The following is a 23247-nucleotide window of genomic DNA, read 5'->3' on the forward strand; positions in this document are numbered from 1 at the left end:
TGGAAATAAAAATAGGCATTTAATCTTTGCCCTCCCACCCCAATATCTTCTCCCCCGGTTCCTCTGTTTCTCAGCTTCTGATGGTTACGATCCATGACTTCCTGACTTCTCCTTCTAACTAAAGCTTCAATTTTCTAGCTGTTTAGTCTATCCCATCACAAGGCAGATATCAACACCTTCAATGCCCTCGTGCTCTTGAGTTCTGCATAATTAATTAATGATCCTTCACTGGAATCTGGCAGCCCAGCTATGACAGCTTTGCTCCTTGAGTCTCCTCAGTGAGTAGCCATGCATGCTCATAAAGTGCTACTTTTCTTTCCCATTGCCGTCATTCCCACCTTATATTGAACTGACAGTCTGCCATAGTCTCTACTTCTAAATTCAGCCAGATTATTCAACTTACTACCCTGGGAGTCTTGCCCCGAATTCCTACTAATACCCTATACCCTCTATGGACACACATTAGCCTTCACTTGCCTAATGCCTGGATATTGTCTCTACTGTAAGTTTCTCAACACTGGGTTCTTCTCTTATGATCAGAAAACTAAGCCCAATCAGAGCATGTAATATGTCAAGGTTATGTGCCTAGAAAATGCAACTTTGGAGAAAAGATTTACTAAGAATTATTTCTGTAAGACTTAATGGAAATGGTCGAGATGTATTTCCAGATCTCCATCATCTATGTGTTTTATTCTAACAACTCTCTCCCTAAACCTTTAAATAACTTTTATATTATGTAACATACAAAAAAATGATTCTTGCCTTAAAAATATTGATTCTAGGCTTGGTAAAAGGACTGTAAGCAAACTCTAAGGTGTTAAACAGAGAAGTGCAAGTGTCATGTATGTACCTCTCTGCATTCACATTTATATCCAATGGCTCAATGAACACTGAAAACGGAGAAATGTAATTGGTGGGTCGACTAAAGGTTATTTCTTCTTTATCCCTGTTTGAGAAAATAAGGAAGAAATGATTGATTTACTGTTTTTTTTTGTTTGTTTGTTTGTTTTCTGAGGATAATCATGTCAAGAATCATTTGGAATCACCTCCAGGAAAGCTGTCGCAAAACTGACCATCTTTTAAATATGGTAACTTACAGTGAAGCATGTCTCACACAAATGAATGACATAAATGCAGAAAGATATCTGCAGGCACGCATAACTTACCTAGGATGCTGATTACTGCCAAAATTACAACAGCCCTGCACCACTCTTGGGCACTGAATCCTGCCTGTCTATATGATAAAATCAGCGTGCACAAGATCATTTTCTTAGCATCTATGACCAGATTGCATGCCAGGCCATGAGTTCTTTTCTTCCCTACCCACTCCTAGAATATCATATGCCTTATGATAGTGCCACGATCTGACATGTTTCAATCACTGAAGCAGAATTTCTGCTTCAAAAATTTCAGCTTTAGTAGTATGTCCACATCACTTCAACGGTACTTTTTACTTTCTTCCAATATAAGGGTTCCCAGAGTGTAATATGAGAAAGAAAAAAAAAACACACATTCTCTAGCACCCAGAATCTAAAACGAATGAATTTTTTTAAAACTTTTTTTTTCCAGAATAGACCTTTCAAAGGAAACCATGAAAGATTCAGACATTTCCTTATACATTTTTTAAGTTACCAAGTGGAATAATAGAGTTGCATATGAATTTTTAACTCTGTAGGTATTCTCAGTAATAAAAACATGTGCATGGCTCATCTAACCTTCTCTTTCATATACCGATTTTAAATTCTTTTCAGCTTTATATATATAAATAAGGAACATGAAAGTAGCAATAGGTCCACAGAAAGAACAGATCTTTAATAGTGGATTTTGCCTGATTTATTCCCTTTACATGGAGGTCAGATAAGCTGCATGAAGACACTGAGTGCCTCAGTGGTTAAGGACAAGAGGTGAAAGCATTCTCCCTTGCAATTCTGGGTATATGTGTGTAAGCAGAACACTGAAAATCAAGACTGAGCAGCTATTAAATAACTCGAGGTCAAGAACCTAGGGAAATGGGTCCATGTGAGTTAACATGACGGGTAGAGCCTGAGATGGTAACTGGGAACTAGAGGGCAGAAGACAAGGATTCTACTTGTCAGGGAGAATAAAACTGAGGTACAGAAGGTCAAAATGTGTGAGCAGTATGGCACCCAGAACAAAAGACTGAGATGACTAATAGGACTTAAGATAAAAAAATAATAATACCCCTCCCATTACAGAAAAGAATGAGGCTTAGTTTCCCTACGCTCTGCAGAAGTCCTTAAGACATTCTGAATATGAAAATGTATGAAATGGGAGATAGTCCTTGGGTTCTCAAGATATGGTTCTCAAGACCAACCCACCGGAAGGGCTCACAGGATTAAATATATATAATCATATTCACAGGAGTATTACAGTTAAAGGATATACAACTTACTACCCTGGGAGTCTTGCCCCGAATTCCTACTAATACCCTATACCCTCTATGGACACACATTAGCCTTCACTTGCCTAATGCCTGGATATTGTCTCAGCGAAGGGAAAAGGTGCATGAGGAGAAGTTTGGAAGAAACCAGGCACACACTTCCAAGAGTCCTAATGGAGTCTCACAGGATGTGCTCAGTTCCTCCAGTAACAGATTTGCGTGAAATTATCAACCAAGAGAGCTCATTAACCAGTGCTCAAGGTTTTCACTGAGGGGTGGCAATGTAAGCACACTCTGCCTAACACATACCAAAATTCCAGACTCCCAGAAGGAAGGCAGGTGTTTAGCATAAACCACATTGTTTCTACAAACAGTTTAGGCCATTCTTGTCATTTAGGGAAAGTTTTATATCAGTGTAGGAAACTGTTTATCAGCCAAGTTCTCCAACACCAGCCCAGAGGCAACCTTGCAAGCAGGTCTTTTTTAAGAATAGAAGCCTCAGGTCTGTTATGTTAACTCCTTTCTACACAGTTCCCACAATAATTTTCCCTCTTTGTTTCCTTTTCACATATAGCTGCTTTTGTTTGCAAATGGGAATCCAGAAACTTTCCTATAATCAGAAAAACTCAAGTAAAATAATTAACTCCCCATATAGGACCTTAATTTCTGGATCTTATTTATTCTAGAGCTTTATTTGTCTCAATGTATCATAAATGGGGATTAGCCTGACTTCAAGTAGCAGGTATTTCCCTAAAGCCAGCATTTATATTGGTAGTGATTTCACAGGTCCATTAACCTCAGCTGGGACTAGTTTCTTTAGAATGAAAATGCAGTGATACAAACTAGAACCTAGGTTCTCTGGTGACCAGATGTTCACGATAGCATATTAGAGATATAGTTTCAGCAGTGAGTTTGTGGGTGAGTCAGAAAAGGCCAAGAAGACAGAAAAATTTACTAGGTTCGTTAACTACGAGAATGCTACAGCCTTCACAAGGAGCCAGGCAAACTCTCTCACTTTCCTGAAAAGGATAGTTGTCCAGATAATATAAGCAGAGAAGCTGAATATTAACTGCTAAAACTGTTCAAAGAATCCCAATAACTTTTGGACATCCTTGACTGTCTAGAGAATATGGAAGGTCTTCTTGTCCATTTTCCCTGAGAGGGTGAGGTACAGATTCTCAGAAACCAATGATCTCTGGTATCCTATCTGGTTCTGCTCTTAAGGATGCACAATAAATGATTCTGACATGTGCATGTGGGCCAGGCAGCTATGAATACATGAGCTAACTGCTCAAGCAAGCTCAAGGTCAAGTGCCTACAGGTGGGCTAGAAACATGGTTCAAATAGCAAGTCTGAGAAAGGAGGGCCTGAGATGGGAATGAAGAACTAGAGTGAAAAGCCAAGACACAAAAGAGTGTCAGTGATGGGAGAACAAAAGGAAGAGAAGCTGCTTGGAGAAAAACTATACTTAGAGGTCTGTGGTGGGCAATGGGCTTTTTATAAGTTCTCCATGGTCTACTGAGTGAATAAAATAGTTCTGTTTGAAGGGATCTGAGCTGAGTAGGCAAACTTAGTATTAAAAAAAGGAAACTAAATGAAGGAAATATACTATAATAAAAATTAAAATATATTCTTAAATTTTCTTATGTGCTATAGGAATCATTCTTAAAAAAGCTTTCAACAGAAATAAAATGACCTGAAAGCAATATTTTTAAACTACTGCAACAGGCCTGAGATATCGATCCTTAGAAAAACCTGTATGCAAGGTTGGCCCTTAGCTGGTGTCTGGGAACGTGGCTGGTAAACAGTTCCTTGCACTGATAGGAAACTTTCCCTAAGTGATAAGAGTGGCTCACTGTGACTAACTGTCCACAATGTGGTTTATGCCAAACATCTTCACACAATGTCCCAGCTTTCCTTTTCAGAGTCTGGAATTTGGCTACATGCTAGGGAAAAACTGGTTTTCCTTCTGAACTTTTTTTTTTTTCCTCTTTAAAGAGATTCACAAACATAGCACTCCTGGAATTATCACACTGGAATAGTCTACTCACCAGTCTTGACTGATTATAAATCTTTCAATTAACCAAGCAAGTATCTTCAAAACAACAACTATAACAAAAACCTACTGCAATAACTTCTGGCCTGGTCTACAAACTGGCAGTCCCATCCCTCTCAAAGAAATTACTTATCCACTTAGAGCCTACATGGTCATGACACTCAACTGATCTAAAATCCTCAGAAGATCGTCATTGTCTCCTGAATTATGATCAAACTTATTAGCCTGGCACTGAAGCCTTTTACCATTTGTCCTTGGCCTACATATTCAAATTAGCTTTACACTTTATCATTTTACCCATTTACACTTTAACTGTTTGTTACCTGTGTGTGACTTTTAAGCTTTACATGAGAATTCTTTCAAAAATATCATGATCTATGATTTCAAGGTATCTCAATTCAATAAGAATTTTTTTGACCATCTACTATGTGCAAGGCTCAGTGTCCTGGGCACTGAAAGGGATAGAAAAATGAACAAGACCTGATCCCCATTCTCTATGATGAACAATATAAATCATAGTCGCTTTCTGAAAACCATTTGAGTCCTTAATGTGCTAGATCTATACCATGCTCCATTGCAGGAACTTCCTTCCCTGGGAAGCTTGGTGCTTTGTGGACTCTTTGGATATTCCCAATAACACCGTATTTAATTAGAACGCTTTTATTGGCCGGGTGCGGTGGCTCATGCCCATAATCCCAGCACTTTGTGAGGCCTTGGCAGGCGGATCACCTGAGGTCAGGAGTTCAAGACCAGCCTGGCCAACATGGTGAAACCCTGTCTCCACAAAAAATACAAAAAAATAGCTGGGCGTGGTGACGGGCACCTGTAATCCCATCTACTCGGGAGGCTGAGGCAGGAGAATTGCTTGAACCCGGGAGGTGGAGGTTGCAGTGAGCCGAGATCGCGCCATTGCACTCCAGCCTGGGCAACAAGAACGAAATTCCATCTCAAAAAAAAAAAAAAAAAGGCTTTTATTGTATCTTTAAGTTTATCCCCTAAAAAGCATTATCCGTCCATGTGCACACAGCTTTATTTAAAGATTTCCTCATAAAGTGATTTATTGTTCTTACTTCTTCTTAGCTTGATGTTACAGAAAAATAATTATTTGCAAATATGAAGATCAAAACTTTACATTTATTCTAGGCTTCTTTCTATCCTTCAGAAATACAGTTAGGCATGTCTTCCCCAACTGATCACTATTTACTCAAGTGCTGACAAAGCATGCCAATTGCTCCCCCCATTACTGCCACTAGGTTCTGAGTTGAAATCATTAAAGAGTACAAGACACTTAGATTAAAAATGCTACGTATTAATTTAAGGTCTGTAATACTATTTCAGATAAACAACAGCCTCAGTTTCCTTCAGTACAACCTCGGTGTTTGACTAGTAGTATTTGCATCAAAAAGCATTAAAAATAAAATAACACGTTACAATGTTGAAGACTACCATTCATAATGAAAATGTAACTATTATTAATACTTGCTTACCAAATAATATATCAACATTTTTTGTAAAGGAGAAACTATAGGAGATGTGGGAATAAACAGACAAAACACAGTACTGGAGATTTTAACAAATCTCTCAGAATCCAAGAAAATGAAGATAACAAATATTATTACAGATGTAAAAGACATAAATAACATAATCAATAAGGCAGATCTCATAGGTATCTATCAAATTCTATATACTATTAAGAGGAAATAGCTTCTTTCAAGTTGCACATTGAATTTTCACAAAAGTGACATTTTAGGCCACAAAGAAGACCTCAATAATCCAAACAATAGAAATATACAAACAACATTCTCTGCCTACATGATTTAAAATCAGACATTAATTTAAAGCAATCAAAAGGAAAAATGGTACTTTCTCTTGGAAATTCATAGTCAGAAATTTTAGGATACAGCTAAAGCAGTTACCATAACAATAAACATGAAAAATATGCCAACTAAATATCCAATTTCCAAAGCTAATAAAGTGGAATGAAAAAAGTTGATAATGTTAAAACCAAAATTAATGAGTTAGAAAACAGTAGAGCAGAAGTGCTTTGAAAAAAAACAAGAAAAAATACTAATTAAAATAATAAATGAAAAAGGTAGAAAGCACAAGTATACATAATTAGAATTAACAATGATTAAAAAAAAAAAAAATAGAAGAATAGACTCCCTTGGGAATTTCTACCAAATTTTCTAACAAATTTTTAAAGACCAGATCCAAATGCTACTTAAAATATCCCAGTGCACAGAAAACTAAGGAAAACTTATTTTCCTTGTTATATTAGAAATATATATTTTCTAATTTGAGTATAATAATCAAAAAACACACCAGTTTCACTATGAATATTGATTACACAAACTAAAAAACAAAAAACCCCAAAATTAGCAAAGCACAAGAGCATATTAAAAACTAATTCGTCATGACCAAGTGGAGTTTCTGCCAGGAATGCTTAGTGGGTCAATATTATAAAATCTATTCGTATAACCCATTAAATAAGTAGAGGAGAAAAATTATATTACCACCTTTAAAGATAGGGAAAATGCATCTGAAAACAATTTAGCATTTGTTTATTTTTTAAAAATTTCCCAACAGGAATAGATATTTCCTATCAATATGCAATATATATTATATAATGATACATGTACACACACACATGCACAATTTCCATCTCAAAGCCAACATCTTACTTGATGGAGAAATGAAATTTCCTGCTCAAATCAGGAAGAAAAAGATATCAGTTGTCCCCATCTGACTGAATATTATGTTGGAAATATTAGCTACTGAAATGAATAAACAATTGGAAATATAATAATTGGAAAGGAAAAGGGAAAATGATATCTAATGTAGGTGATATGATTAAATGTCTAGAAAATCTAAAGAAACACTTGGAAAAATAAAACAGAATAAGAAAATTCCCTATCCCAACCCTATTCTGCTCTTTTTGTGGACTTTTATGTGTTTTTAGCACTACCAGTAAGTCAAGTTAAAAACTATGGTGTCATAATAATAATTTCATTTGAGTGTTCACAATCTGCATTCACTCTGTGCTTTGCAGACCCCCACTCTTATTTAGGCAGTTGCTAAGTAACATAGAGTTTGTTTCTGAAATGCCCTTCCTATCAGTCTTCCTTTTGGGTCCAATCACTCACTCTCCACATATAACTGGTAAATGGTTGCCTGTGTAGCGATGTTTGTTTTACATGTAATTTCCCTGATATAAAGTCAACTTCTTGACCTGGTTTTCTACCATAACTTACCTTTCCAGGCTTATTTCTGCTTACTCTTTTATACATGCATTGTTTATCAGGACCAGCCTTCTGAGTATCTCTTAGATATACCTGTACTTGCAGTTCAACAACAAGAATTATTTCCCTAAAACATGCTATAATAATAATGTGTATTGTTTAGGCTTTGTGTTAAATAATTTGCACACTGCGTTGTCCCACATTCCCAGGGCTGTGATTCCTTCCTCCTTTGCTATGTAACTTCCCAGGGTATTTTTTTGTTTTACATTTCAGATTTGTTTTTATTTTATTAACTCTACCTGATTGTATACTTTTGAGTGTAGAAAGTGATCAGTACAATCTCTGTATCACTTGCAGTATAGATGGCATTCAATAAAAATTCTTTTTTTTTTTTTAACAAACTGTGCCAGCCTGGAAGTTAAAAACTAAGATTTTAAACGCAACTAAGGATCTCTCTTTAGTCTCTATTTTATCGATTTTTCATTAGTTGGCTCTATTCCATTTGAGCAGGGAGTCTGCCTTATTAGCGCTGTATTCTCAAGGCTTAGAACTATTCCTGGTACACGGTAGGCACTTAGTAATAATCCTACCTGTATGGCTATACAAAAATTAATTGGTCATGAATAATGCAAAGAAGCAAAAGCTTAACAAGAGACAACATAAGCCAGTATCAAGGTCAGATGTTCACAATTTTCTGGTTTGTTCCTGATCACATTCTAGGACAGAAGTTTTTGTTTTGGTTTATGGAATGAAATTTTTTAAAAAATTTATTTCAGCAGACCCTGAATCCATTTTTATAAAAATCCTTAGCTGTGAAAGGAACAAAGGTTTTGGCAGATAGTATAATCAGTCAAGATTGGCTCGGTTTGAACTCTAATGCCCTTCAGGATATTGAAAATGTGATAAAATAATTGCATTATTTATTAATGACCTAACGAAATTCTTATACATTATGCTGTAGAGCAATTCCGCAGCCATTATCTTATTTGCTCCTAAGAACCCAGAAAGGTTATACTTTTATTTATCAGAAATCACCATGTTAAAATGCAAATACTTAGGATTGGTAGCCTCAACCCTTATCTTCTAAAACATCTTTAGCTATCCATAGAAAGCAAAGCATTAATAGGAATTGGACTGACGCTGGAGGTGGAAATACTGATGCACGTGATAGCTTTACGGACTTGGGCGGCCAATTCCCCACTCCCCACTCCTCCTCAGATCCTCCAAAAAAAGCTCAAGTCCTAACTTTGACCACGTTTAACAAAGAAGGGAGACGACCAGGCGTTTTGTAAAGTGCTGCTTCCAAACGCCACCCGTCAGGACAGATACTAAACCACCTTAACTTGCTGCCGGTTTCAACTGAAAATAAATGGTACATAAGTAATCAAGAAGTCGCAGTCCCAGACCTCTGACCAAAGAACCGAAAAACGACAGCGAACGACGGGTTCCCAATTCTCTGAACCGAAGGGTCGGAGAAGCACTTTAGAAGAGTAGGGAGTGGGTCTTCCACGACAAACCCCGCCCCTCCCTCACTCGTCGCTGATTGGTGGCGGCGTTAGGCCGCGACGGAGGGGCGGGCCCGCGGCTGGGTCGCTCCTTTTCCGCGCGGTCCCGTGCGCGCTGTGGGTGTGTTTCGGGAAGCGGGCGCGCGCGCGCTCGCGTCGGAGGACGGGAAAGGAGGCGGGGCCGGGGCGGCGCGCTCCCGGATCGCGCGCACCGCAGACGGCGCGGATCGCAGGGAGCCGGTCCGCCGCCGGAACGGGATCCTCGGTGTGCGTGTGGAGTCGGGGCTCGTGAGAGACAGTCGCGATGAACACGGTGCTGTCGCGGGCGAACTCGCTGTTCGCCTTCTCGCTGAGCGTGATGGCGGCGCTCACCTTCGGCTGCTTCATCACCACCGCCTTCAAAGACAGGAGCGTCCCGGTGCGGCTGCACGTCTCGCGGATCATGCTGTGAGTGCGGCCGAGGCCGGGCTGGCGGTGCAGGACGCCGGGACCGGGCTAGGGCGGAAGCCGAAGCCGGGCCGCCGTGCCGGGGCTGCTGTGCCGGGGCCGCCGAGCCGGGGCTGGGGCCGCGGGCAGGGCATCCGGATCGCCCTCGTGAGCGGCAGTTCGCCCCCGAGGGCGGTCGTCAGGGGTGGACGTCGCAGGCTTTTCCGGCGTCCCCTCGGAACTTGCACCCTTCCACCGTGAATTCCCGGGCTTGCTCTTAAATTTTAATTTTGAGCGTTCCTCAGGTCGGTGCCTCCGCTTGCTTCCTGTTCCTCACTTCCCTCCACCCACGCCTGGCCAATGAGGGAGCAACACAACAGCAGAGCCGGCGCCGCCGCCCGCCTGGGCTGGCGCCTCCCGCGCGTCCGGTGCCGCTCGTGGTCCGCATGCGAGGCCCTCCAGGCGCTGCCGCCGCGCTCTGGGTCAGGCTTCCGTGGGGTTTCCTGGCGGCTCTGGAGGCCACAGGACGGCGTTGTCTTTGTGTCATTCATCACCCGAGTTTGCCCTGTTTGACATTCCCTTTACAGTTGTTGCCTTTGCACCTTCAGAAGGCAGTAAACAGTTGCTTTGAAGTTGGCCAGAGATGTTGAGCACTGAGAGAATTAAGCATCTTAGCCTTCTGATACAGCGAGATTTTTGTTTCGTTGGGTTTCTTTCTTTCTTTTTCTTTTTCTTGCCAACCACTTGAAGAAGTCTGCGGAAACGCCAAAAAATGCAGTTCGAAATGACAGTGCCATTTCGCTATTGCCTGTTTTGTCCTTGATTTTATTCTCTGGCACTTTTGTCTTTAATCGTCGTATTTTTTCCCCCTCTTCTCATACCATTCTACTCTATTCCATCTTCCAACAAGCTCTTTAGCCTTAGTTTATTTCTTTGTCAGAATCGCCAAGAAGCCAGTCATCAAATAGCGAGCCTTCTCCCCCCACCTTTTTTTTTTTTTTTTTTAAATTACTGTACTGATGTTTGTTAGATATTGTTCGAATAGACCTGGGGTGGAAATCAGCACTGCTACTGTCAGCCCTATGAGGGTTAGAAGAGCTTGGTGAATATTAAACACTGAACAGATGTTAGCTGTTGTCTTGAGCAAGTTTCTTACCATTCTGGGCCTTAATTTGTTTTTGTTTAAGATGGAAGTAATACCTAATTGGTAGGTTGTGAGAATTATTTGAAATGTGAAAAATATTGTCAGTGGGTCTGACCGGTAGTAAACAGTAAATAGCAGCTGGTTACAGTAGTATCCCCTTAATGGGGTAAGTATACGTTCCAGGACCCCCAGTGGATGGCTGAAACCACGGATAGCACCAAACCCTATATATACTTGGGTTTTTCCTATACCGTACATACACACCTACCTATGATAAAACTTACAAATTAGGCACAATAAGAGATTAACAATAACATAATAGAACAACTGTAACAATATACTATAATAAAAGTTATGTAAATATGATCTCTTTGCCTTTCTCTCAAAATAACTTATTTTACTGGACTCACCTATTTTCACACCGGGTTGACCGCGGATAATTGAAATCGGAAAGTGAAACCTCGGATAAGGCGGTGATTACTGTATCATCCTTTAATATGTCATCTGTTAGTATTCGTATCACCTTGTAGTCAGTCACGTGTAGCTTTCTTCTACCCATTCTGCAAAATTGCTTTACATCAAGTATTTACTATTCTTTTTAGCAGTTTTAATCTCCTGAGTTTTGTTAGGGATTCTCTTGAGGTATATGCAATTAGCTGAAGACCTACTTTCATATTGGATTAGAATGTTTCGTCTGTTTTCACACTTACAGGTTTCTCTGGTGTTGACTCGTTTCTTTGTGGGATTGCTGTTTCACCTGTGCACACAACTGTATTCTTTCTCTTTAAGATGTTACGTTAATTTTGTATGTTCTGTTGGAAGGATGGTAAAACTTTTATCTTTACTCCTAGAAAAAATGTAGAAGATTTCACTGGACCTAGAGAAAGAAGTGATCTGGGATTTATCACGTTTGATATAACTGCTGATATCCTTTAAGAAAATATTTCATTGCGTTTTCTGTAGTTTTATAATGAGATATGTGTTGTTTAATGATTTGGGAGACAGTGTGACTATTTCATTGTATCAGCCAAACCTTGGAAATTCCTGTGTCTTTTTCATCAGTAAAATAATGTTAATACCTCCCCATCACACTTGGAGAAAACTTCATAGATTCATGAGTAGTTGTGTGAACATACTTTAAATTCTTAACAGAGACATTAAATTGATTGAAAGCTACATAAGAAAGTTTGAATCTGTTTTTTAGAAAGATACAATTAGATCATTTGGATAAGAAGGAAAAATATTACCAATGCTTAGCCTGCCTATAAATATTTCATGTAAAATTTCAAATATCCATATTTTATTATAGCAGAAAGAAACATATGTTTAAAAAGTGAATTACGTGTGTTATGATTGGAAAAGATCATATCAAAATTATTGGTAAACTGGTTGCTTTTTGCCGTCATAACTCTTTTTATAAGGACTTTTATGAAAGTCAGAAAATATTAACAATTATAAGAGTTTCTTTGGTGGTGATATTTAAATATTTTCTCTTGACATTGAGTTTAAATCTTTTGACAACTCTGATCATTTTTGCCAGGCTAGTCTTTTTTAGGTTCTTTCTTAGGTTAATATCTTGGTAATGTTCTCTGCCACTTCTAGCCTGATCTCATCTACCTTTTTAATACCCCATGATTTAAATGATTATGGAGATTGAACAATCTGAACTTGTGTGAAAGTACCTGTCTGAACAGTTAAAGCTGATCATATACTTGGGGAATTTATCTAATTTGCCTTTCTATGACCATGAAATTTACTTTCAGCTTAAGTTTTGGTAATTATTGGATTTAGAAATAGGCTAAGAATTGGTTCTGTAGGTACCATTTTTAGGAAATAGAGTGTACCATCAGAAGAGTCTTATGCTGAATTTCATGTGTATTTTTAAGTCTGTGTAATTTTAAAAAATCTACTCAAGGGAATTTAGGTCTACTGTGAGAGTAGTAATTTTGTGTATCCAGAGAATTATAGTGAAATTTCCTGATATCTATGGTATTTATATATTACCAATCTCATTATTTGTAGTTTCTTCAGATTTTCTTAATGCTGCCGCTACTACTACTTGAAATTGCACCTGTTCTTGTAAACAGCAGTCCTGGACTTAGTTCTAAAGGAGTGATTCTTAGTGGTTACACATAATTAATAATGGAATGTAACGAATGTGTTACTACCAGTATGGAAACTCATATAGTAAAATGAGTTAACAATTAACATAATACTTAAAAATCCAAATATTAACCCCGCTAATTTCTTGGTATTGGCACCAGTCTTGTTAATTCTAGTGAAGTTCTTGTCCTCTTTGGGAAACTGAATTGAGCCACATTGGTGTCATTTGCATCTTTGAGAGACATTTTAATGTCTACTTGCATGTGACCAAAAGTGACATGTACAATTTATTATACTTGGTTAATTATTGAGCCTTGTTTATGTTTGCATATTGTTAAATTTAAATAGTGATGATTGTTTATACTTTAGAGCTCCAGTGGAATTGTATTTGCTTGAAATATCAAGTCCTCTTTTTTTTTTTTTTTTAACTTAGTTGATGTTACAGAAAACCAAATTTTGGATTTGTTCTTTTTTTACTAGTCAAAGTATCTCGGTTGGTAATCCTTGGAGGAGTATGGGAGGATGCCGGTAATCTCATACTGACATTTTTTTGTTTTGGAATAAGCTGGATTTCACAATGTATTTATCTTCTGCATATTTTTATTAAATTAGTGGCACATTATGTTTCTGGGCCGCCTCTCTCTTTTCTACTTTAGTATTACTGTTAGGGATAAATAACCTAAGAATAATTAAGATCTATTTAAAAGTGAGAAATATTGCTCATAAATTTATATTTTCCTTAATTTACTTACATCTAGAGAATATATTTGATTGGAATGTTAAGCAGTTGTTTCTTTATTTATCAGCAGAATATTCAACAAAAAATAATGTAAGTATATCTAATTAGAAGTATTTTAATAGCTATTTAAAGTCTTATTCTTTATGAAAGAATACACATTTTTATATATTTAAAATACTTGACCTGAGTTACCTAGCAAAAAAATCACAAGCCTGTGGAGGTAGCTCTGTTAGGAAAACGTTTGCACTTTTGGGAGCCTTTGTTGTTGTTGTTTGTTTTCTGTTTGTTCTATTTAGCTCTCTAGCATTGGGGTCTCCAGAATGGAGACTTGCTATATGAACTGACGTTAATGCTCATATTCAGCCCTTAAGTCAGATAGATGGGCACATGCCTTCTACAATATGCAGATATTCTGGAGGAAAGGAGGAATTCTGTAGGTCAAGAAGTTCACCATGCTACCTAGTATTTATTCATTTGCTTTCAGCATGTTGCAAAATATTGCAGTATATGCAATACATAAGTGGATTATATTATCTAATTTTAGCTAATCCTTTCAAAATGGAAAAGTGGCTTAAAAAGATTTCTGCAAAGAAATCACAGATTGAAGATAATGCTAATAATCCATACATATGTAAACAGTAGGAAAATGGTGGAGCTCATACTTGTATTCTTCTGAGCTGCTGTGTCACACTGAAGGATTAAAAAAAACACAAAGACAACCTAAATAGATCTGATAAGTTGGCTGAGACACTCTCAATGATATTAATTAACAGTGCATATGTATTACCTACATAATTTATAATAACACATATTTTGAGGATTTGTGATCCAAAAACTATTGGAGACCACTTTCAATAGTAAGATCAGAAAGATATTGCTGAACTATCAACTAGGAAATGGAGCGAGTAGCCAGTAGTATTGCCACCACTCAGCTGTTTCCTTTTTTTTTTTTTTTTTTTCAAGACAGAGTCTCGCTCTTATAGCTCGGGCTGGAGTGCAGTAGCACCGTCGATCTCGGCTCACTGCAACCTTTGCCACCTAGATTCAAGCAGTTCTCCTGCCTCAGCCTCCCGAGTAGCTGGGATTACAGGCGCCTGCCACCATTCCCAGCTAATTTTTGTAGTTTTAGTAGAGACAGGGTTTCACCATGTTGGCCAGGCTGGTCTCAAACTCCTAACCTCAGGTCATCCGCATACCTCGTCCTCCCAAAGTGCTAGGATTACAGGCATGGGCCACCGCGCCCGGCTGTTGTTTACTCTTTAAGCTAAAATATTCTCTCTCCACAGCTACAATTAGAGAGCTGCATGGTGACTTACTTGAATCAACAAAATTTGAGACCTGTGATTATAATTCTCATTGTGACGATATATAATCAAAAGCTGTAAAGATTGTTAATAATTTTTGAACCTTCTGAGATTATTTTAAAATCCATGTTAGTACCAGATACTTTAAAAAAAAAAAAAACAAAAAAACATGGTGCGAGGTGTTTTGGTAGTCTCATTAAGCCATATAGCTACAATTGATTAATATCCCTACCAATTGAGAACAATTTGTCTTTGTTTTAGGGTTGCATGGGATTCATTAATCTGAGTATCTGAGTACTTGAACTGTTTTTTGTTGTTGTTGTTGTTTTTATTTATTTTTAACACGGAGTTTCACTCTTATTATCCAGGCTGGAGTACAGTAGTATGATCTCGGCTCACTGCAACCTCCGCATCCTGGGTTCAAGTGATTCCCCTGCCTCAGCCCCCCAAGTAGCTGGGATTACAGGCACCCGCCACCATGCTAATAACTTTCAATCATAAACTAATAGTTTTAATAGGTTTCGATATAATGGTTTAATAGCTTTTAATTATAAAACTTATTATGAATTATAATTTGTGATTTAAAAAACTAGTTCAGGTCGGGCACAGTGGCTCACACCTGTAAAATCCCAGCACTTTGGGAGGCTGAGGCAGGTGGACCACCTGAGGTCAGGAGTTCCAGACCAGCTTGGCCAACATGGTGAAACCTCATCTCTACTAAAAATACAAAAAATTAGCCGGGTGTGGTGGTGCGTGCCTGTAATCCCAGCTACTCGGGAGGCTGAGGCAGGAGAATCACATGAACCTGGGAGGTGGAGGTTGCAGTGAGCTGAGATTGTGCCATTGTACTCCAGCCTGGGTGACAGAGCAAGACTCTATCTCCAAAAAAGAAAGAAAGAAAGAAAGAACTGCTCTACATTTTTTTTTAGTTAATGTAATCATCATACACTGAGTAATTGGCCTTAAAAGCTAATAGATGCTAACTTAATAAGAACAAATTCCTTGAGATTTAGTAGTGGCCACAAATTTTTTTTATTTCCATTTCATACTTTTAATTTTCTAAATGGAACTTATTTGTAATATGTTGAAAGAGTAGCTTAAAAGAATTGTCTGACCTCTAGAATTTTGCCTTGATGAGACAACGATGCATATATTTTTTTAATTAAAGGGAAAAAAGATCTTTAAAAGGCTTCATTTCTTTAGTGATCTCTTCAAGATTTTGTAAAGAAATCTTGGAGAAGATTTCTTATAAATTTTCATGACATAATTAATCAGCAGTAACCTGTATTAGCAGTGTGATGGAACAGGGATTGGCTCTGTCTGTTTTCCTGGCACCATTTAGGATCCATGCTGAGCTGGAGGGTCTTAGAAATTTTACAGGAAAAAGTGATTTAAAAGAATACTTCCCTTCTAGGGATTTAATTCATCTGTTCCTCCAAAGGCCTCACTTTTTGGAGATCTTATAAATCAAAAACCTTGCATTAAGTTATGAAGGCCCTAAGTAATACAGTTGAGTTAGCGGAAGGAATGAATTCCATCAGGGAATTATCATTCTTCTCTCCGAGAAAAGTTTGCCCCTTTTTTTATCTCTCTCTTTGCTATCATTTGTATGCATTAAGATTTCAGCAAGCTCCTCAAAGTTGAATTCATTAACATGTCAAACTATTTGCTTACTAATACTTTTAATGTGAAGTGATAAGATGGTATTTCTGATGAGTTATCTAATTAATTTTCATTTTAATATAGGCTCTGAACCAAGTTGTCCTATGGGACAAGATTGTTTTGAGAGGTGATAATCCGAAGCTGCTGCTGAAAGATATGAAAACAAAATATTTTTTCTTTGACGATGGAAATGGTCTCAAGTGAGCAATTCTTGGTCATTTTTTTACATTTAATAAGAGGTGAAAAAGAGAGAAAGATGTATTTTTATTTTAAAGAAAAATACTCGAGAGTAAAAGAAAAATTGGAAAAGAAGTATTTACGCATATCTGAACTGAAAGATTGGGTGGAAATGCAAAGTGAGATCTAAGATAAGCAATTCTCTTGCAGTTTGTGAAATGTCATAGTCAAACTAATAAAGCTTCTATACTAAGCGTGTACAAGGAATACGGGCTTGTTCAGATGTGATAGGGCTGTGGTTGTCAAATTAAAGGGCTCCTTTCTGTGCGTGAGTCGGGAAACCTTAGAAACAGCATGTTGAGTCTAGGAGTTGATAATAGTTAAGAGAAGTAGTATTGGTTCTCCAAATGTGACTTCTCTAAAGCTCAGTTGACTCAGAGTGATTGATGTCTCAGGTTATTTTTACCTCTTAGACTCTAGTCGTAAACATTGGAAATAATTTTAGAAGAAAGCTATTTTGACCAAGCCAAACCTCTGTATTTGCAATGAAAATTTCAGAACATGAGAATTTTGTTCAGGTTTGTCCATCTAGATAATTGACAGAGTTAGGCTTCAAATCATTGCTCTGATTCTTAGCTCGTCTCTTTTTACATTTACTGTTTTAGTCATTTAAACTTTTCGGTTGATAGTTCTATTAACTGCAGCTGTGAGTTCAGATGAGTCATCCTGGGATATCAGTAAATGTAGTGCCCATGTCTTCTAGCATTGTCCTTGGATTTTAAGTGACATGAGAAAATAGTTCTTTTTGCAGATTAACATACTAGGATTTCTGTTAGGAATAGATGGTTATAAATAAAGTATTTGACATCTCAGTGTTTGACTTAAAAATTTTTTTTGAACTACTAGTGTTTCTGATTACTTGTGTTTATTATATCTTTTTATAGGGGAAACAGGAATGTCACTTTGACCCTGTCTTGGAACGTCGTACCAAATGCTGGAATTCTACCTCTTGTGACAGGATCAGGACACGTATCTGTCCCATTTCCAGATACATATGAAATAACGAAGAGTTATTAAATTATTCTGAATTTGAAACAACATATTTTTATACTTAACGAATTGTATCTCATTAATTTCTTCCCTTACGTCTTCATTTATTGTTGGTTTGTTTTTTTTTTTTTTTTTTTTTTTTGGTTATAAGAACTAACATCAAAAGGCCTGTTTGAAGGGAAAGCTTAATGGGCTACTTAATATTACAAACAAAACAAAAAAACAAGGCTGCCGCAGTGGAATATTATCTTACAAGAATAAGAACTACATAAAACGGATTTGTAAAAAATACATATTTGAAGTATTTCCTGTATTTCCATTATTCTTTATGGAATATAAAGTGAGCATGAAGGGTAGTTAAAACTTTCAGGTGCCTGTAGAGTCATAACAACTCTGTATTTTATGCCTTGCATTCAGGCAGGTTCACGCTGAATGTGATTTAAAAGTAGACATTCTTGTTTTCCTCTTTTAGGATATGTTTGATTACTGGAAAATTAATATGGTTATTTGTTCGAAGTCTGGTTTATAAAAAAGCCAAAAGTGATGGAATTTTATTCCATTTGTCTTAGGAAGGCCCATAATACTTGTTTTTCTTACATGTGACTAGCAACTTTCTCCACTTAAAGACTAAATACCTCTTTATATGCTGTAAATTATTCTAATTCATTTTAAAATCTTTTAGGTCAACAAAATGTCTGTCTTCAGTGCTTTCTCTAAAAACGTTCCTTTATAGCTTTGTACTTTTTTTTAGCGTTGTCATTGAAAGTTAAAATGTTTGCATGGTTTACCCTCTGAGTTAGGTTTCTTCTAGTGAGCATGCCTACTGTCACTAAGTGAATTATTTACTACTTTTTGTAGGTCTATATTTTAATAATTATTGGGATAATAATAATTGTGGTATGCTTTCCATTTACAAACCATTCATATACTTTAATGTATGTCATCCTTAATAATCTAATGAGGTAAGTAGTGTAAGTGTTAGCTCTTTGCAGATAAGAAACTGAAACCCAGAAGTTTATTGAATTGCTCCATTGTTACCTAGCGAGCAAGGAGTGGAGTTAAAACTTGAACTCAGATCTTCTAATTTTCTGAGCTCATCCTTTCTCTTATACCTCAGATTGCAGACTAATCAAATTTCATTTAAAACCTTCTTGATATTTTTGTTACCCTGGACACCCTTTCTATTCTAGAAAAGGTTTCCCATTTTATATAGAAGTGGCTAATTTTCAAGCTGCCAACAACTTATATCGAGGTAATATTTTATTCTCTGAATAAATTCATTTCACTTATATTAAAAGCATAAGGAAATCTACATGTATGTAAAAATAACTTCGAAATTCAGTGCATAATACATGATTGAATACATGATTGTATTTAACATGATTTTTTTTTTCTGCAGTGGACAAATAAACATCCTCAAAGTAGGAACTGCAAATCAGTTACCCTTAGAAAAGCAAGACCAAACACTGTAGTTACACTATTAGCAGTGACCAAAAAGGGCTAATATTTTCTAAGAATAGTTTAAATTACAAACATTTGTTATATTTACCTTATGTGAAATATATCACTATTTAATTACATTGATTTTAACATCTGTTGTATGGAGTTGTATAGTTCGTGCAAAAGCCTGTGGTTTTTCAAACCAGCAGAAATGTCAAAGGTTCCATGAATGCTAAACTGCTTGGCTCCCAGCTTTTTCATTAAACTTTTCAGGGTCTTGGTTTCTTTATCTGTAAAATGACAGAGTTGTACTAGTTAACTTTAATGGCGATCCTTTTATACCACACAAGTTTATAAAATTTATCTGTTTAGCAAAGAGATTGAACAAAAAAAGCACGTTAGTAATATGAAGACAGGCAAATGAATGAAAGTCTAACACATAACTCATATTGATCTACTTTATTTCTGTTAGATTTTACGCCCCGAAAATTTCACATCATTTAGTTTGTACAAATACTAGACATGGAAACTTAAAATGTGCAGGTGTCAAAGCTTAAAAATCAGGTGTGTCCTCTTTGAAGAAGGTATGCTCAATAAGCCTGCAGTCTTAACCAGACCTGGTACCAGTTTAACAGTTCATTATACTTCTGTGATGAGTGGATCTGTTAGTCTGGTAGAGATTAATGTTGAAATTTACTTGAATTACAGTTATTTGACAAGCCCACTTTTTTCAGAGTTTGGTGAGGAAGAGAAGTAAAAATGCCCAACTAGCACAATGTGAAGAAAGTTTTCTGTTTGCTTGACTAAGGGAAATTGCTCAGAACAAGAATGCTCCAACATGTGAATAAGGACCCTCAGTCTCAGGAACTCATTTTTGGGTGCAGTTTCTACATTTAAAAAATTGACTTGTGTTCAGTGTGATAACCACTTCATTTGCTTTAGTCTCAGTGTTTTAAAGAAGCCTCATAATGTTCTACAAAGATACAAAGCTTCAGGCTTCTACAAAACTGAGTATGATTAGAAATACCTGAGCCCAGAAATAATTCTGAGAAAAGAGAATAATTTCAAGACACTTATTTAAAAGTAATCATGGTTAGAAATGAATTAATTTAAAAATGTGCTCACATATCCCTTTCTCTAACAGTTTAACCTAGACAAACATCTGTGTCAGTGCTTTTTTATTGCCCTAATTTATTACATTTGGTTTCTTTATTCTGAAAGGAAAATAACAAAAACTTCAGAAATTCCTAAGGGTGTAATAAGAAAGTGGGTTTTGAGTTTCCTGGAATTATTTTACAGTTCTTTGGTGGGTCTTGTCAGCCAATTCATAGCTGGGCTTTAAGATTATCATCTTAGAGATGATAGATGGGCTTTTTGAAAGATTTCATCTTAGAGATGAAAAGCTGGGCTTTTTCTCTAAGATGATAATCTTAAAGCCCAGCTATTAATTGATAATGAACATTTTTCACTATTTTTTTTTTTATCTGAAGCTTAGAGATCTAGAGCTTCGGATCTTTGGGGTATATGTCACTGGAGGTATTATTTTATAATACTTTGCATTGACATGAAGTGGGTTCATGGGGGAAAAACCATAAGCTGTGAACATTGGTAGCAAACAAGCATATATTCATTTCAAAGCTTTCCTTGCTTTTAGCAGAGAGAAGCCTGTATACGTTACATATGTGACTTTCAGTAGTTTAAAGAGATGTTTCAAAAAGTTGTTGCATGTTTTTGATGCAATTTGGGAAATTGTTTACTTCACAATGTTGTCATTCATAAAAAATTCATGAAAATACTGAGCATATGTTTGAGGATTTTTCTTTTCCTTTTTTTTTTTTTTTTTTTTTTTCTGAGACGGAGATCTGCTGTTACGCCCAGGCTAGAGTGAAGTGGTGCGATCTTGGCTCACTGCAACCTCCACCCCCCAGGTTCAAGCGATTCTCCTGCCTCAGCCTCCGGAGTAGCTGGGATTACAGGAGCCCGCCACCACGCCCGGCTAATTTTTGTATTTTCAGTAGAGATGGGGTTTCGCTATGTTGGCCAGGCTGGTCTCAAACTCCTGACCTCAAGTGATCCACCTGCCTCGGCCTCCCAAAGTGCTAGGATAACAGGTGTGAGCCACCGTGCCCGGCCGAAGATTTTTCTTAATTGCAATAAATATTCAGCATTTTTTCTAACGAAAATGAATTTTGTTTACGAGTAAAAGTATACATTTTAAAAGACTTTCAGATTTATGCTTTTTACGTGAAGCTGCTAAACTAAAAGTGAATGGAAGAAACCCAAGTCTAGTAGGTTTTTTCTTTTTTTTTGGTGGGGGTGGGATGGGGGAGGTTAGTTACACTTAAAATATCTTCTCCAGAGACTGTATGCTCCTATACTAGACTGTAAGCTCTTTGAGGGCAGTCTGTCAGATTTATCTTTGTATCTTCCCCAGCGCCTAGCATAGTGCCTTGCACATAATAGGCGCCCAATAAATATTGATGAAGAATGAAGACGTTGTGTTTCTAATGTGATCAAACCATGGGGATTCTTTGCCATTAATACTGCCCTCCTTTGTAAGTGCCGTTTTTTTTTTTTTCATTCTTGAGCTGCTAATGACATTAGATCTTACCGAGGTCAGTTGGACAGTTCAGTAAAGGTAAATGCTGCTCTTGCTCTAGTTGCCGTGACCTATGTTCTTTCTGACATTTGCTAAGAGAGCCAAGTGATAGTGGCTAGTGATAAGATTGATACATAAATTGCTTTACTTTAAAATAACACTAGAAAACCCTACCGTAGACCTGACCAAGAAAAAAAAAATCTCAGAATGCACGTTTAAAGTATAGCTCAGGAAGAAATGGGTTAAAACAAGTAGCTGACTCTGAAAGGCCAGGGTGTTGGCTGATCCTCCACCAGCTTCTTGGGCACATTGGCTGGTCTGGCTCACTAAGGGAACATTTATTTACCAGTGAATTCAGACAATCAAAACAGAAATACTCCCTCAAGACAACAGAAAATCATTGCATTTACAGGGTAAGGGATTTTTTTTTTTTTTTTTGAGACGGAGTCTTGCTCTGTCACCCAGGCTGGAGTGCAGTGGCGCGATCTCGGCTCACTGCAAGCTCCGCCTCCCGGGTTCCCGCCATTCTCCTGCCTCAGCCTCTCCGAGTAGCTGGGACTACAGGCGCCCGCCACCAAGCCCGGCTAATTTTTTTGTATTTTTAGTAGAGACGGGGTTTCACCGTGGTCTCGAGAGGGTAAGAGATTTTAACCTAAGTGTACCTTACCAGGAATGATAAAAGAGGTCAGCTACATTTTACTTTGTTTTCTATCAACCTGGGCAAGTGTGTACCAGAACTTTCTCTCTTAAATGTTTTCCCTCATACTCTCTTGTCCTTTTCCCTCTCTCCCAGTGAAGTGTTAAGAATTCTGAGTTCAGTAAATTGTTGCCTGATTAATGAGTTGCCATGGCGAAAAGAAAACTTACCACTTTAATAAGTATACCTTTATATTCAAATAAACCTCAAGCTTGAAGGAGCTTTGAAGTATTCGCTTTTCATGTGCATAATTTATACACATTCCACTTGTGTATCTGTTAAGTATAGTTGGAAATAGGCACCTAAGAGTTGAGAAGTAAAGGGACTGATGAGTACTGTACTGGAGACAAAGCCTCTGTGCATTTCTTTTAAAAACTACCATGTTTGTACTCCTAATCCCTACGCTTGCTTGTGAGTGGTTTGGAATGGCTGCAAGCTCCCTAGTGAGTGAGTACAAAGGGTGGCAAGGAATTTAATAGATGTGAGTGGGGAGGAAGTGGGTTCTGACATACGCTGAGGAATCTGAAACAAATTCATCGTATCAGTCTGCTGAAGGTTGTGTGGGTCTCGCTCAAATTTATTTGACAAGTCCATGGCTTGTCCAACTGCTGCAGCCTCTGCTGCTGCTTTAAGAATCTCTAAATGCTGTTAATTCTCTGCACGTGCACCGACAACCAAGGATGACTAAAAGTCTAACTGGAATCA

General features: G+C 37.4%; 1 protein-coding gene across 1 annotated transcript; it reads left to right on the forward strand.

Moving 5' to 3' along the window:
* Positions 1–3889: 3889 nt before the first annotated feature.
* Positions 3890–21738, forward strand: SPCS3 (signal peptidase complex subunit 3). The gene is made up of 5 exons (XM_055276468.2): positions 3890–9648; positions 11623–11696; positions 13627–13703; positions 16664–16779; positions 17701–21738. Exons 1-5 carry the CDS (start codon positions 9506–9508, stop codon positions 17831–17833), a joined length of 543 nt encoding a protein of 180 aa, XP_055132443.1. The 5' UTR covers positions 3890–9505; the 3' UTR covers positions 17834–21738.
* The last annotated feature ends 1509 nt before the right edge of the window (positions 21739–23247 follow it).

The sequence above is a fragment of the Symphalangus syndactylus genome, chromosome 4 (assembly GCF_028878055.3).
Source record: "Symphalangus syndactylus isolate Jambi chromosome 4, NHGRI_mSymSyn1-v2.1_pri, whole genome shotgun sequence".
Taxonomy (NCBI): Eukaryota; Metazoa; Chordata; class Mammalia; order Primates; family Hylobatidae; genus Symphalangus; species Symphalangus syndactylus.

What these genes read in the sequence shown, in the direction of transcription:
- SPCS3 (XM_055276468.2), top strand. Translation starts at nt 9,506, where the DNA reads ATGAACACGGTGCTGTCGCGGGCGAACTCGCTGTTCGCCTTCTCGCTG. An exon ending in CACGTCTCGCGGATCATGCT is followed by an intron (nt 9,649 to 11,622) that starts GTGAGTGCGGCC and finishes CTTTACTCCTAG; the next exon opens with AAAAAATGTAGAAGATTTCA. An exon ending in CACGTTTGATATAACTGCTG is followed by an intron (nt 11,697 to 13,626) that starts ATATCCTTTAAG and finishes TAATTTACTTAC; the next exon opens with ATCTAGAGAATATATTTGAT.